This window comes from Vombatus ursinus, unplaced genomic scaffold (genome assembly GCF_900497805.2).
Source record: "Vombatus ursinus unplaced genomic scaffold, bare-nosed wombat genome assembly UNPS02004099.1, whole genome shotgun sequence".
Taxonomy (NCBI): domain Eukaryota; kingdom Metazoa; phylum Chordata; class Mammalia; order Diprotodontia; family Vombatidae; genus Vombatus; species Vombatus ursinus.
The window spans coordinates 193,394-209,262 of record NW_020943877.1 but is presented as its reverse complement, the minus strand read 5'-3'; the positions used below and the strand labels follow the sequence as shown (position 1 = coordinate 209,262).

The 15,869-nt window shown below is 38.6% G+C and overlaps 1 protein-coding gene across 1 annotated transcript; it reads right to left on the bottom strand.

The window, feature by feature from the left end:
* Nucleotides 1–8,832: 8,832 nt before the first annotated feature.
* LOC114053476 (E3 ubiquitin-protein ligase DTX3L-like) lies at nucleotides 8,833–10,437 on the bottom strand. Its single transcript, XM_027876579.1, has one exon. It carries the CDS (start codon nucleotides 10,435–10,437, stop codon nucleotides 8,833–8,835), a length of 1,605 nt encoding a protein of 534 aa, XP_027732380.1.
* Nucleotides 10,438–15,869: the final 5,432 nt, after the last annotated feature.

Here is a 15,869-nt window from a genome sequence, read left to right as displayed (position 1 = left end):
CTTCTCAAATCTTCCAAGATATTACAAACCTAGAAATAAGAAGTACAGAATGATGTGATGCTACTAGGGGTTAGAAAAAAAGATATGGCAAGACTGACTGGGACTAAGAGGAAAGGAGTTGGAAAGATTGACTTCGAGCGTGGCCTGCACATCTTCCAGATGTCTGGCATCCCAAGTACTTGTAATTTATTGTCGTGCAGATGCCATTCAATGGAGCCAGGATAATAGAAATTACAAGGAAGAAGAAAATGTGACCAATGTGGAGAAATGGCTGTCCAGAGGCTTCCATCTGGGCTCTGCCAAGCACAAGGTCTAATGTGCATATTACTCACATTCATTCAATTAGGCTTCACTCTCTTCACTTGTCTGTTAAGGGGCTTTCAAGTAAAGAGCCCCTGAAAAATTCTGGAGTTCTCACTATGTGGACATTGAATTTTTAGGGAGGTCAGGGATGGCAAGAATGAATACTTATGTTGCGGTGATGGTAAGGAGGGGAGAAGAAATGAATGGCTGACCAGCAGAGACCCACATCATTAAGAGGCCCCATCCTGACCAGCATCATCATGAAGTCTGGACTTCACATCTCACTCAGCTCATCCACTTACCAGACATGTCAAGAGGGCCAAGTTACATGACCTTACTCCTCCTCAGCTCTCTGACCTGCAAAATCAGACCAAGAAAATGACCAATCTCATATTTTGCTCTGAGGCTCAAAAGGCACACAAAATTAAGAGGTTACTGCATACAAGGGAGTGCTTCTTTTTCTTACTACAAATGTGCATGAGCATTTCCAAGGAAAGATGTGTCAGGAGTGCAGGGAAACTATTTCAAAGGTCCATCAGAAGGTAAACTCCCTGGCTTTCCCTGACTTAGGCCCCAAGACCTGACCTATTCAAATTTCAAAAACAAATATAAAAATCTGGAAACTCACCTTTGAAAAGAAACAGTGAGCTTGTCAAAATGAAATTTATCCACAAGAGGAAGATTGCTCAGCTCTTCCTGGGAATAATCCTAGAGCCAATCAATAGAGAAATGAGGTTAACCTTAAGGCACTGAGAGATCAAAAGAAGGAGAAACTGACTTTGTGGGGGAGGCCCCACAATCTGATCTGAGCCTGCAAGAACTTTTGCCCCTGGAAATGTCCACTTATTTTACCACCCTTGAATACAAGTAGGATGAAGGAAAATGAAATGGAATCAGAGAAATACAAAAGGGAAGGGAAAAACATACACCGTTGCCCATCACTTTAGTGTCAACCTATCAAGAACTGGATATGGGGGCAAGGTGAACACCCAAGCAAGCCAAGGATGATGGCATGGTGAAAGGAAATGAAGTACAGGAACAAAAACGATGGCAGACAGCCAAACCTCTTAGAGCCTTGGACTTGGAGCCAGGAAGGCCCGACTAGCAATCCCACTTCAGCCACATAGGAGGTGTGTCCTCCTGGCCTGAGTAACTTCCCATGTCTTAGCTTCAGTTAATTCCTCTTTCATTTGGACTAAAAAGAGCATCAGAATCAGAGGTCTGCTGTTGGGTCAAAGGAGATAACATACACATACTGTACTCCTTCAGTGATATTTGCTGTGCTAATTGCTGATATCATGGTTGAAATGATTATTACTGCTTTGTTGTTGTTACTATTTTATTGTGATTAATCCTGAACAGAATGGAAAAGATCTGGCAGACTTTCAGAACAAAGAACAGAATCTGTCCACTACATTATGGTAGACCCTTTAGGCAAGACCAAATGCCACCCCCAAGCACAATCATCATCCATTTTTCTCAAAAGAAAGAGTTACTGAAGAGACTTACTTTTGGAAGAAAGGAGGGATGGCTGCCTGAGGACACTTGTGAAACAGAGAGCCACTTCTCAAATCTTCCAGGGTATCTCAGTCCTAGGAAGGAAAAGTGCAAATATGATGTGAAGCCAAAGGGACTCAGAGGGAAAGAGATGGCAAGACTGACTGTGTGGGAGGCCCTGCACATCTTCCAGCTCTCTGGCATCCCAACTACTTACATTTTTTTTTTGTCCTGCTGAATCCATTCAATGGAGGCAAGAGAATGAGAATGACACAAAAAAATAAAATATGACTGAAGTAGAGGCACATTCAAGGCAGTGTCCAGTGGCCAGCATCTGGAGTCAGACAAACAGGGGACCTGAAGCTTACACCGGACACATTCTATTGCCTTTGAAAACCCTGATGGCCTCACTTTTTTTTTCAACTGTCCGATGAGGAGCTTTCAAGCAAATGGCCCCTGAAAAGGCCTATGTGTCTGCGTATGTGGACCCTGGACTTTTAGGAAAATGAAGGATGGCAAGAATGGAAACATTTGTGGCAAGGGAGGAAAAACCACCAGCTGACCAGCAGATGCTGAAATCACTAAGAGGCCCCATCCTGACATGCTTGGTCAAGAAGCCTGGACCTCACATTTCAACTCATCCACTTACCAGACATGTCAAGAGGGACAAGTCATGTGACCTCATTCTTCCTCAGTTCTCTGACATAAAAAAATCAGAGCAAGAAAAACACCAATCTCACAATTTTCTCGAAGGCTCAAAAGGCACACAAAATGTAGAGCTTGCTGCATACAAGAGAGTTCTTCTTTTTCTTATTAATGATGTGCAAGATAGGTCCCAGCCCAAGCCTCACTTGGTCACTCTTTGAGTTTTGATGGCTCAGAGTGAGTGTAAATAGCAATTGTTTTTGTTCTGGCCATAAACCCTGAGGGAGTTCTCCTTCCAGTTTGATTTTTTTTGAGTAGGCAAACTAGGCCATCTTTTGCCTCATTTCTTACCCAGCCTTAATCACTGAATGGGCGTTGCCTCAGACAAACTGAGACCTGGGTAAGACCTGAAGCTTAAAAAGGCCAAGGTCTCCCACTGCATCTGGGGCCATCTCCAAGTGGACTCAGATGACCAAGGAGGAGAGAGTGAGGCTGGTGACTTTGCACAGCCCTCCCTCACTTAAATCCAATTCATGTACAAGTCAAGATATTACCTTCCTGATGTCACTGGTCCTTTTGGAAAATGAAGGACAAACAACAACAACAAATGATGTGCGAGAGAACTTCCAAGGAAAAATATGTCAGGAGAGCAAGACAACTGCTTCAAAGGTCCATCAGGGGCTAAACTCCCTGGATTCCCCTGACTTGGGCCCCCAGACCTAATCTACTAAATTCCTGAAACAAATGCAAATCTGGAAACTCACCTTTGAAAAGAAACAGTGAGCTTGTCAAAATTAAATTTGTCCACAAGGAGAAGATTACTCAGCTATTCCTGGGAATAAACCTAGAACCAATCAACAGAGAAATGAGGTTAACTTTAAGGCACTGAGAAGCCAAAAGAAGGAGAAACTGACATTGGGAGGACTGGGACTTAGAATCTGATCTGAGCCTGCAAGAACTTTTTCCCCTGGAAAAGTACACTTATTTTTTCACCCTTGAATATAAGTAGGATAAAGGAACATGAAATCATATCAGGGAAATACAAAAAGGAGAGGAAAATGTGTATGTGTGTGCATGTGTTGTGTGTGTGTGTATATGTGTGTGTGTGTGTGTGTGTGTGTGTCCAAGTTCATCATGTAGCATCATTTAATTTCTCCATCAATTGGACTACCAAGAGCATAGGAATCAGAGGACTGTTGTTGACTTAAAGGAGATAGCACACATACACTGTATTCCATAAAAGATATTTGTGGTGGTTATTTCCGTTTTTGTATTTAGAGGTATTATTGTTGTTTCTGTTGCATTTGTTGTTGTGATTAATCATGAACAGAAAGGAAAAGACCTGGTATGCCTGGAGTGCAAGAATGGTATCTGTCCATCACATTAAGGTAGAGCTTGGAGGCTAGGCCAAATTCATCCCCAAAAGATTTTCCCCAAAAGAAAAAGGAAGTGAGAGACTTACCTTTCAAAGGGAAGTGGGACAGTTGCAACAGTGAACATGAGGGTGACTTCTGAAATCTCCCAGGTTAACACAGTTCTAGGAATGGAAGTCCAGAAATGAAGTGAAGCCTCTGGTACTTAAGAGTAAAAGAGAAGGCAAAACTGACCACGTGGGTGGCCCTGCTCTGTGATATCCCAACTCTGTGATATCCCAACTCTGTGATATCCCAACTATTTGCAATTTATTTTCCTGCTGCCTCCATTCAATGGAGACAAGGGAAGTGAAATGACAAAGAAGAATCAAATCTGACTAAGGTTGAGGGACACTCATGGTCATGTCCAGGGGGCCTACATTTGGAGTCAGCGAAGCAGGGGATCTAACTCATATGTCAGACACATTCTATCGATTAGGCCTTGGAAAACCCTGTGGGCCTCACTTCCCTCGCCTGTCTGATAAGGGGGTTTCAAGGAAAGGGCCCTTGAAAAGGCCTAGATTTATAGCTCTTTGGATGATGATTTTTTTAGGGAAGCCAAGTATGGCAAGAATGAATACATATGTGGCAGGGGAGAAAAAATGATGCTTGACAGGCAGCATTCTAAATCACTTGGTGGCCACAACCTGACCTGTAGGGTCAAGGAAGCCTGGACTTTACCTCCCAAGTCATTTACTTACCAGACCTGTCAAAGTAACCAAGTTACTTAACCTGTGTTATACTTTGGTATCTCCTCTGAAACATGTGGATAAGAAAATTACAAATCTCACAGTTTGCTCAAAGTCCCAAAAGTGACCCAAAATGTACAGCTTTCTTTATAGAAGTGAGTCATTCTTTTTACTGGTACAGACACTTAGGAGCACTTGCAAAGAAAAATACCTCAGGAGTGCAGTGGAACCATTTCATTGGCCCATCAGGAGGCACCAGTCCGGGGTTGCCCTGACTGATGCCCCCACCCCCACCCTCTATAAATTTCTTAAGCAAATTCAATTCTGGAAACTCACCTTTCTGAAAAAACAGTGAGCTTTTCAAAATGAAATTTGTCCAGAAAGGGAGACTGTGAAACTCTTCACCGGAATAATCCTAGGACCCATAAGTGGAGAAATCATGTTAACTTTAAGGGATTCACAGGCAAAAAGATGGAGAACCTGAAGGAAACTCACTTTTCAAAGACAATGGTGCCAGCTGTGATAGGACATTTGTACACTGGAGTTAGACTGCTAAGCTCTTCCGGGGAGCACTCCTAAGGATGAAGAAGTATAGGTATAATGTTTATCATAAGGAATTAAGGAAAAAAAGATAGAGAAATTGCAGTACCTAGAGGAAGTTTCATTTGAAATAGGTAAGTTAGTATACCCCATGGGATTTTGAGAAACACTGTATTCAAAGCAAAAGGATTACTGGTATCTTTGAAGTGGGTTATGCCTCCAACAAACTTAAAAATGATTTCAATAGTCAAAAGAAAAAAATGGGAGAGGTAAGACTAAAGTTCTCTCATTCTTTCTAAAACCTCTGTTCAAATAGGACCTTTAATTGAAAATCATATTTTTTTGCTATCACTTGATTTGCCTGTTGATCTCTTGGGAAGAGACCATCTGTGTAAATTATGATATACATACTATATATTCTGTTCCCCAGAGGGGGTGTTTTTGGAACTTCAGTAAGAAAAGGTTAATTTAGGTGCTATGTGACTTCAGGTTCAGGAAGAGGACAAGGGAAAGTGGTGGTTTCACCTCAGTCTGGAAAAGAACTCTGAAATGAAGGAAACTGTGTATTGTGAACCTGGTCTAGGAATAATTTTGGCTTGATAAAAGGAACTGAACCCATTATAATCAGTTATTCCAAGGATAAGCCATGGTCATGCATTAAGCAATGTACCCTCTGTCTAAAGTTCAAATTGAAAGAATACAGTCAACAGTTGAAGATTTAGAGAAATAAGGACTTACCAAAAAGAGGCAGTGCCCATGCAGTACCCGATTTTACTGGTAAGAAAAGAATGAAAATTAGATGAAGTTAATCTATGTATCGGTTTATTCAAAATTAAGCATTCCTGTGATTCACCAACTATCTTTTCTAGATATTTGCAGGAAATTTAAAGTTGTTTATTCCACCCAAAGGGTCCACCTTAACTCATTATACCTTCCCAGCCTTCAGCCTGTGCTTGGGTCCCCAATAATTTTGGCTTCTGCACTCTCCACACTTGAGACTTAAGCATCCTCCTGGCTCTCATGAGGGAATTGCTGATTTGTGCCTCATAAAAAGATAAAGAGTATAGATGAATTTGTTTGCATATTAAATCATCAACATCTCTCAGTTTGCAATGATTTTAATAGAATTACAAACAAAAAGGAAAATAAGGAACTGAACAAATTGCTGGAGGAAATAGATCACAAAAACATCTGATATCTTCTAAATGGGACTGCAAAAGAATATACACATTTCCACAGTAGCACATGGAACTTTTACAAAAACTGACTATGTCAATTTAGGGAACAAAGATATTGCAAACAAATGGAAAAACACAGAAATAGTTAATAAATACTTTATAGACCACAACTTCTTTTCTGACGACAATTATGACTTTATTAGAAGCATCTCAAACAACCATTAAATCATGTCTTCTCAAACATAAGCATAGAGCCAGATCCAGATGACTCAATTATTTAGAGAAGAACCAACTAGATATCACTTGAGCTACAACATTTAATCTTCTGCACTGGGGCAATAGGGTGTGGCATTATCACCAATAAGCTGTGACTGGGAAAGGAACCTCTCTGTATCACAGGTTCTCTTTCATTCTCCAAGCAATGCCACAGGATCCAGTATGTAAGCTCCTACTTAATATTTCTGCTTAGTTTTTGTAGCATATACAAAGGTGGACTCATTCAGAGATGTATGGGCATTTCATCTGTTGCCCTACAAGTACACTTTTGAGGGGGCACTTACACAATGGCAAATTGAACAGACAATTTTGTGGAGGTTAAAAGTCAGAAAATATTTGGGTATGAATGTGGTCTCACTAAGACTAGACAAACAGCAATTACCACAAGGTGCACCCCAACACATGAGCTAAGAATGCAGAGAACCAGGGCAACATGAAAGCCAATGCCAGTTGCCTATTAATCTGGAAACTCTGATTCCCAGTCAATGAGCTTGCCCAAAGTCAGACAGTTAGTCAACAAGTATTAAAGGGTCTACTATATTCTAAGCACTGTGCTAAGTGCGGGGGATACAAAAGAAGGCAAAAGACAGTCTCTCTTCTCAAGTAGCTCATAGTCTAACGGGGAAGACAATATGCAAACAATTATGTACAAACAAGCTATATACAGGACAATTGGAGATAAACTACACAGGAAAAGCACTAGTATTAGGGGAGTTTGGGAAAGACTTCATGTAGAAGGTGGGGTTTTAGGTGAGACTTGAAAGAAGTCAGGGAAGCCAGTAAATAGAATTGAAGAGGAAAAGAATTTCAGGCATGGTGGATATCCAGTGAAAATGCACAGTCCAGAGAGATGAAGTTTCTGGTTGCAGGGAACATCAAGGAGACCAGTATCACGGAATCACAAAGTACATAGTTGGGGACTAAAGGGAGTGGCAAGACTATGAAGGACTTTGAATGCCAAACAGAGGCTGTTCTATTTGTTCCTGAAAGTGATTAGAAGTCACTGGACTTGACTGAAGACAGAAATATCTTTTCCCCACTCCTCAATTTACATTAAACTTGCCAGAACTCCAAGGATGAATAGTTTTTGTTTTTTTTTTTTTTGAAGTGAAGGACTCATGTAAGTATTTGGAGACTAATTTTCTTCAAGATGTCTTCCAATCTTTAATGTTCCTGGCTACCATTCCAGTTAGAAGGGAGCAAACTCTGATGAGTTCTGAGGCTACAAACAGAATACAACAAATAATGTGAATGGACCCGAGGGTCCATCATCACCTTGTGCAAGTGGTACAATGGAAGATTCCTTAACTCCAGCATCTCTGGTGACAGCAAAATGGAGACAGGCAAGAAAGCACTGAGATACACTTTGGGTTCTCACTTGAGCAACTTTTTACATTTCTACCAGGCTCTCAGTTTGAATAATAAAAAGTAAAAAAAAATAAATAAATAAAATAAACTCCAAGAAATTAGACAGGTTAGCAGAGAGCAGTTCATCCCACTCACCCCAAAACAAACTAATTTCTTCTCAGATTCTTTTATTTTTCTCTAAATGGTATCTATACACACATGTATTTTAATGATCACTTTGATTCCTTTCCATTGCTACAGCTTTTGTAAGCCTAGATCTCAAGGCATCCTTGAAGTCACCACTCTTATTCAATTCCTTTAGCCTTCAGTTCCAGCTTGACCCATTGCAGATAGTTGGGATCAGAGTAACCAAAGTTTTCTGGCCCACGGAATTAGAAAGTTTTGTGGTGAAGATCATTCCAAGTGATCACATCCTTGACTCCTGATATCTGAGACTGTACTACTGTGAAAATCAACCTTTGGTCAAAAGCTCTTCTGATGGGATGCAAAATCTGCCATCCTTCCTCATTATTTGGCAAGCATGCTACCCTTCTTGTTCCTTCATAGTGTTTTCCTAGGTTGGGGTGATCTTCCATTTGTATGCCTCCCTGCATGTCATAATGAATCATAATAATGCCGCATGAATTATAACCCGGAAGTGAAGAAGTTATGTAAAAGGTTGTCATGGTTCCATCTGGCTGATTCTTTTTCATGATATGATAGGAAGTCTGGCACATAGGGCCCACTGGCCTTTGTTTAATGTCCAGAGAACCCATGTTCGAACTTTGGGAGGACTTCTTTGTGGTCAATGATTTCCAGAGAGATGGTACACTCCTCTCCTCTTCTTCCTCCTTCTCCTCTTCTCCTAAGTCCCCACAGCTAGGCAATCTCTTGGAGGGAGGTAAAGCCATCTTGAAATCATCACCATATTTGTCCAAGGGGTTTCTAATTCTCTCCAAGGGAGAGAGCTGGCTCCTGTTTCTGCTGAACAGGACCTTCAACGCTGAAGTATTTCTTAACGTACTTCATTGCTTTCTCAATGTACTTGGGCAGACCAGTCAGTGTCAGTTCTTGTTCATTCCACTCCAGGATTACGTGGGGGTGCTTTCTCTCCAAGTTTTCAAAGAAGGTCTTTTCAAGCCAACACTTTCTCTTTTGGTCTAATGGTTTCAGGGTCACCACTTCTGTGACAATCTGAGGTAAGAGCATCTGAAAGATGTCAATGAAATCTTCATAAGCATGTGCAGAGAGGTCTAAGTCTTTGTCTTTTGGTTTAAATACAATGAGGGTCTTCTGAGTTTTGGATTTGTGCACCAATTCCATTACAGTGTAATATGTTTTCTCAATTTCTCTGATTTCTTGGCCCAGAACACGCCAGTGAGCAGTATCAACCTCAATTCCAGTGTTCACGTTTTCAGGAGCTGCTGGTTCCTCAGGTTGTTTGTTGGAGTAGTTTTCTTCAATGTATTGTTGAGCTTCTAAAATTTCCTTCGGGTTTCCCCAGAGGACTAAGTCCTTTTCTTCAGCTTTGATATGGAGATTTTGAAACATGTCAGTCAGGGTTTTTTGCATGTCAAGTACCACCTTATTATCGGTGAAATGAACATCCTTATGGACCACATTCTGTATTTCCCTCTGAAAGGTTCTGGTAAAAGCTTCTTGAGCTGCATCTCTGTCCCATGCTTTATTTGTCTCGAAGTCTAAACTCACATTGCCAGTAGGATATACCAAAGCACTTTTGATGCGCACTTGATGCTCAATTTCTATTCTGTCCAGAGTTTCAGCAAAGAAATATTTGAAATATTCATACAAATGTGAAGGAACCGACAGAAGGTCCAATTCCTCATCAGATCTCGTTTTGGGGTTTGAGTAAAGAACAAGACTGTTGCAGTCATTTGGCATAATTTCCTCAATTTCACTTGCTGAAGCCGAGTCGGAGAAATCATCTTTCTGGTCATTTCCCAGCATGGTGTCACTTAAGAATCGATAAATTTTTTCAATATCTTCAAAGTCGCCAACCACTTTCTCAGGTCCATCAAAGCCTCCCTCTATTTTGATATCTGGGCAGATGGTAATAATTATCTCTTTTTGTTCTCTGGAAAGCTTGAAGGTCAGCTGAGCCTCAACATGGAGAAATATCTTTTGAATGAAGAAATTAGAGGGGATAAGAGCACGGATTTCTTCTGGGCTCTTCTCAATGGGAATTTCCTTTGGCTCTGACTGAATCAGAGAGGGAAACTGTTTTATCTCCAAAATGCTGTTCCCATCTGGGTCTTCATCTTTTTCTAGGTAGATTTTCACCTGTACACCATCACTGACTGCCACAGAGTGATCTTTCTTTGCTAACACACCGTCTTTGGCTTGTTTTTTACTAAACTCTATCCAGAAACTGCCACTATTGGGACCAACTTTGACCTTGCACTTGCCTCCCCCAGACTTCGATGTGTTCTGGAAATACTTTTGCAGCTTCTTCTCTATTCCCAAGTGGATCTCAGACACCCAGACTAGGAGCCGGTATGGCGGGCTATCGGCGGCACCGTCGGTGGCCATCAGGGCAGGGAAGGGACTCGTGAGTCAAAAAGCTGGGGTGGCAATGTTTCTTTGCTGGGCTCTGGATGAGGAAACTGGGAAGCAAAGAGAGGAGACAAAAAAAAGTGCTGTCAGCTCCCCACCTACACCTTTCTGCCCAGACCATAACTTAATAAAAATAGTAATAGGTTCAGACAGCACAAACATAAGAAAGAACTAAATGGCAATTTAACAATGAGATCCTAAATAATGAGAATTTCAAAGAATAAATAAAAAAAAACCAAGTAATTATTTGAAAAAATGATGGGGAGAAAAATGAGGAGGAAGAGGAGAATGATTATGATGATAAAGAAGAAATAATATACAATAATTTCCAGGATGCCAATAAAGCAGTCCTAAGGAAAGGAAAAAAAAATATATATATATACACACACACATACATATACATATATATATATATATCCTCACAAACGTACATTAACAACACAGAAAATAAGAATAATGAACTGAATATTCATTGAAAAAATTAGAAAGCCAACAAATTAAAAAGCTTAAAATAAGCACAAAGATATTAAAAATAGAGGAGAAACAGATAAACTGAAAACAAAAATACCCTAAAAGAAATGATACCTAAAATTAAGGCTGGTTCTTTGAAAAGACTAGTGAAATCGATAAACCTTTAGCTAATCTGATTGAAAAGAAGAGGGGAGAAAATCAAATCAATGAAATAGAAAATGAACAAAGTGAAATATCAACAGAACCAGAAGAAATGAAAACAATCAGCATATTACGTACAGTAACCAAAAACTGTATCACAAGTCTGAGAGACATGCATTGCAACTGAAATTATTACAAGAGAAAGGCAATGTGGGGACTCCCAGCAGTGCAGGGAAAAGTCTTGATATTTAAATTACAGGGGAAAGGGGAAGTAATATGGTAGAGGAAAAGGACTCACGAATAAGAAAAATGTCAAAAGCAGCATTCTTTTCCCTTGGGAACTGCTAGACAATGAACATGTATCATCTACAAGTGTCCCAGCTACAGAAAAAGTTTCTCAGTCAGGTGCAGACTGACTGGCACCCGCCTTGACTCGCAAGGAACACAGAGGGAGTTGAGCTTGAAGTACAAACAACAAATTATGTCAGCTCTGGGGTGGGGCCTCATCCTTGTCATATTCAAGGCCTCTTGAATACTCCAGGTCCAATGTTTCAGCAAAATATGGAAACTCAAAAAGATAATTTCAGGGGACCCCTTAACAATCGCTCCCTACCCCATCTTGGTGAAAGGGGACCCCTGGGCATACCAGTGACCACAGAGAGTGCATTTGGTAAAACATTCCTGTGGATACTACCCAGAAAGGGTCTCTGGAGGTAAAAGAAAGAAACACTTCAAAAGGATAAAGGTCAACAGACAGAAAGCTATCAAGACACCTTGGGCACTTTTACATCTTGTAGGAAAACAAGATAGTTCAGTTATAAAGAGAGATCAGAACCAGAACCATAAAGGACATCGTAAAAATGCTCAAAATTTGGGATTAATCCTGAGGGGAAATCGTACAACACCAAGAAAACTGAGAGAACTTAGTGTACAGATACAGAAAATAAAAGCCAAAGGGATATAATAATGGACATCAATATTAACAAACATTGTCTCCCTGCAATAACCCTTCCCAATATCCATTCAATCAACACATTTCATCTTGGATCTCAGACATTCCGTGCAGTCATCCTGTCCCTGGCACATCTCTTCTTGGGGCAATCTGGAAAATATTGTGTCCTCGGGGGACCACCTCAGTGGACCTCCTTTCTGGTTCCAAGTTACTTGTAAAGACTCCTTAAACATTTCTGCTAAAATCTGCTACAAAACAGATCTCAATACAAGATTTCCATACTAGTAACAAAATTTACTTCTCTAACAACTAGTACATGTGGTGGAAACCAGCTGGACCCTAGTGATTCTTATCTAATAAATAAAAGAGAAATAAGGGGAACATCAAATTAGGAGCTCATAGTCCACCTGAAACTTCAGGAATTTAGGTTATAAATACTCCATGCTGTTTCTATCTTTATCTAAATTCTATACCTAACATAAACATTGTTAATTACAAGCTAAAGGGTTACTGTTATATTGACATATGTAAGACATTTGAATACAAACTAAATATTTTAAATACCACTGAAGGTAGAACTTTAAAAACCATCCAAATTACACACATATATTCATTTAATTTTGTTGTTTTCTCAACATTTTTATTAAATTTTTTTACTTTGCAATTTTTATTTTAACTGTTAATTATTTTGGAACTCCAAAATTAAATACTACTTAATTTAATTCCAATTCAATTGAATTCAATTATTCAATTCCCTCCTTAGGAGGAGTAGAGACAGATAAGGATCTATTCCTCACATTAAAACACACATTACAGAATAGTTTTTGTAAGAAGATGACCTATGATACACCAATGAAGTTGCATAAAAATTACCAAATTAACTACAAGTGTAGCAAAAGACTTGAGATGGGACATGTAGATACACTTAAGTAATCAATTTCAAAACAGCATATATCAAAGAAGTTGTTTATAATAAAATATATTTGAACCACAGGAAATAATAAGTATCATTTCCACATTAAATAAGAATCTTAAATAAAACTGACTTTCCATTGGTATAACACAAATTATCCATAAGTAACTATCCTATAAGAGAACTGATTGCAATAAAATTCATTTCTTCAAACCAAACTGAAGATGTTTCTGATTTCTTTTTAATTATCAATAGAATAATACCAGCTTGGCCTCACAAACTTTTGCATCAACACCCAATTATTCTCACATCATTTGGAAATATTTAAGGATCTTATTTTATACAGATATGTATCTATATCTATAGATATATATATATACACACATACATATTTACATATACATACTCATATGTATGTATGTATGTATGTATGTATGTATGTATGTATGTAAACAGGCACAGATGACTATGCCAAATACTCATTTACTAAGTTGTTTAGGATATAGAAAAGACTAATTCCAGGCTGAATAGCTCAGATCTTACACATATGTGTTTTATTATAATAGTCCAGATGTGTTCTAGCCTTAGTCTATGGGATAATGATTTAACATTTTGTTTGTATCTTTGTTTCACAAGCTTCTTTTACCTCTGTCTAATTATTCCCATAGCACTGAGAAAAAATGAGCTGTACCAGGGACTTAATGTTACACATGACGATGTAAGTATTAGCAGACAGATGACAAGCCCAAATACTAAGTTACTTAGTTCTTTGGGATATGGAATGACTAAAATCCAGGCTGGGGAACCTGTGGCCTTGAGGCCACATGTGGCCTTCTAGGTCCTTGGGTTGTAAAAAAAAACAAACAAACAAACAAAAACAAAAACAAAAAACAAACAAACAAAAAAAACTTGAGTCCAAGTTTTACAGAACAAATCCTTTTATGAAGGGGATTTGTCCTGTGAAGTTTGGATTCGGTCAAAGGGCCGCACTTGAGGACCTAGAGGGTCACATGTGACCTCGAGGCCACAGGTTTCCCACCCCTGGATTATACATTTAGACTGAAAACAGTAAGATCTTACATACTTGTGTTGTGCTTCTATCTTCTACTGACCACTCGCTCTGATTACAGAAATTTGCTATTACTGTTTCCTTTTAGAAACAATAGGGAAATGATTCTAACAGCATCAAACCTAGCCCTTAATGATTCAACACATATATGGCAGGATAAAGCATCCTTACCTCTGTTTGACTTTAGGTAAGAGTCAAAGCTGACAACCACTTGTGCATAAACAATTCCACCTCATAGTCAGACTCAGGAATAGCCAAGTGGGAAAATATTCCTGTTCAAAAGGAAGTTACACAATGCGGAAACTAAACCAGAAAGATCCTACCTTATGCTATGCCAAGCTCTTTACCTTTGCTTTTTCCCAGATACAGACCTCTACCTGTAAGGGTTCAAGATCACATTCCCTCTGAGTAGCTTGTGGCATTTCTCTTTAATGTGAATTACTGACTTAATGATCCATCAGATAATTATACCTGGATTCAAAACTGAAAACAATATCAGTTACAGTCCCAAGAGCTTTTACCTCAAATGACGAATTTCACTAATCACAGCTTAGGACTTGATACAATTATTTTTACTCTCATGGAGTTGCAATAAGCAATAAAAGCTAACCAAAACTCACACACACGAGAGATTTCACTTAACATTCTTCACTTGTTTTTCTTTTCTTTTTCTCCTTCAGCTAAGACTCATCCTGGAGTAAGGATCAATCATTAGAAATCACTTCTATATTATACACAAACTTGAAAATTCTCAGTTAGCCAATTTCATTGTTTAGGAACTCCATAACCCATAATAAATAAGCTCTTTTCCCAAGGCTGATGACCTCGCCCACACAGATGGTTTCCAGGAATATGTCAAGTTCACAAAATAAGGGGAGTCTACAAGGTCTTTTCTTTGTACTATTTCTCACACAGTAATCAGTGACCAATTTTTCCTTTTAAAATACCTATATAAATATTTGAAAGGTTTTAACATTATGACAATAATCCCAAATAACTTAGTTAACAATTTTACAATTTTCTTAAGTGATAGCCAAGTAGTTTTAGCTGTAACTTCCTTTTGACTCTAGGCAAAGATGGAAATTTTCAATTTCCTAAATTGTACTTACAAAACAGGATTAGCAAGACCAATAAAATAACATTTTTAAACATTTTTTCCACCTTCATTTAGTTGTTCAGTTCATACTCTAATAACATTCAAGTTATGAAAAGTTGTTCTTCTAATGACGTAATTGATACAATAGGTTACCAATTTCACAATATAATAAAATTAAGCAATATAACAATGCCATAAATAATAGCATGCATCTGAGACTTAAAACAAACCCATTAACACTCAGATGACTTCAATTCAGTTGAATGCATTTCCAAATTACCTTACATAGAAAATCATTCTATCATCATTGGCATTCTATGCTGATCACATCTAAAACCTGTATAAACTCATCATGTATGAGGCAGTTTCATCTAATTAAAGAAATAAAAATAACAGTTAATATCCATGTAGTACTTGTCCTATACTAGGCATTGTGTCTAGTGCTTTAAAATCATATGATCCTCACAACCACCATGGGAGATAGGTTCTATTATTAGCCCCTTACAGATTAGCAAACTGAGGTAAACAGACATGAGGTCACTTACTAAAAATCACCTGGTTAACAAAATTTCAGTTTCTCAATTTGTGTGAATGCCAAATAGTATAATAAATTCTGATGTATCATAAACATCATATTAGGAAAGAAATATTTCACTTAATGTAAGACCAGAATCAATTCAATCACACCTGGATCTATTTTCCAACTGGTAATGAATCTCAATTCCTAATTTTAATTATGTCATATTATATTTTACACAAGTGCTAT

Coding starts and splice junctions, on each gene's coding strand:
- LOC114053476 (XM_027876579.1), bottom strand. CDS start 10,437: ATGGCCACCGACGGTGCCGCCGATAGCCCGCCATACCGGCTCCTAGTC.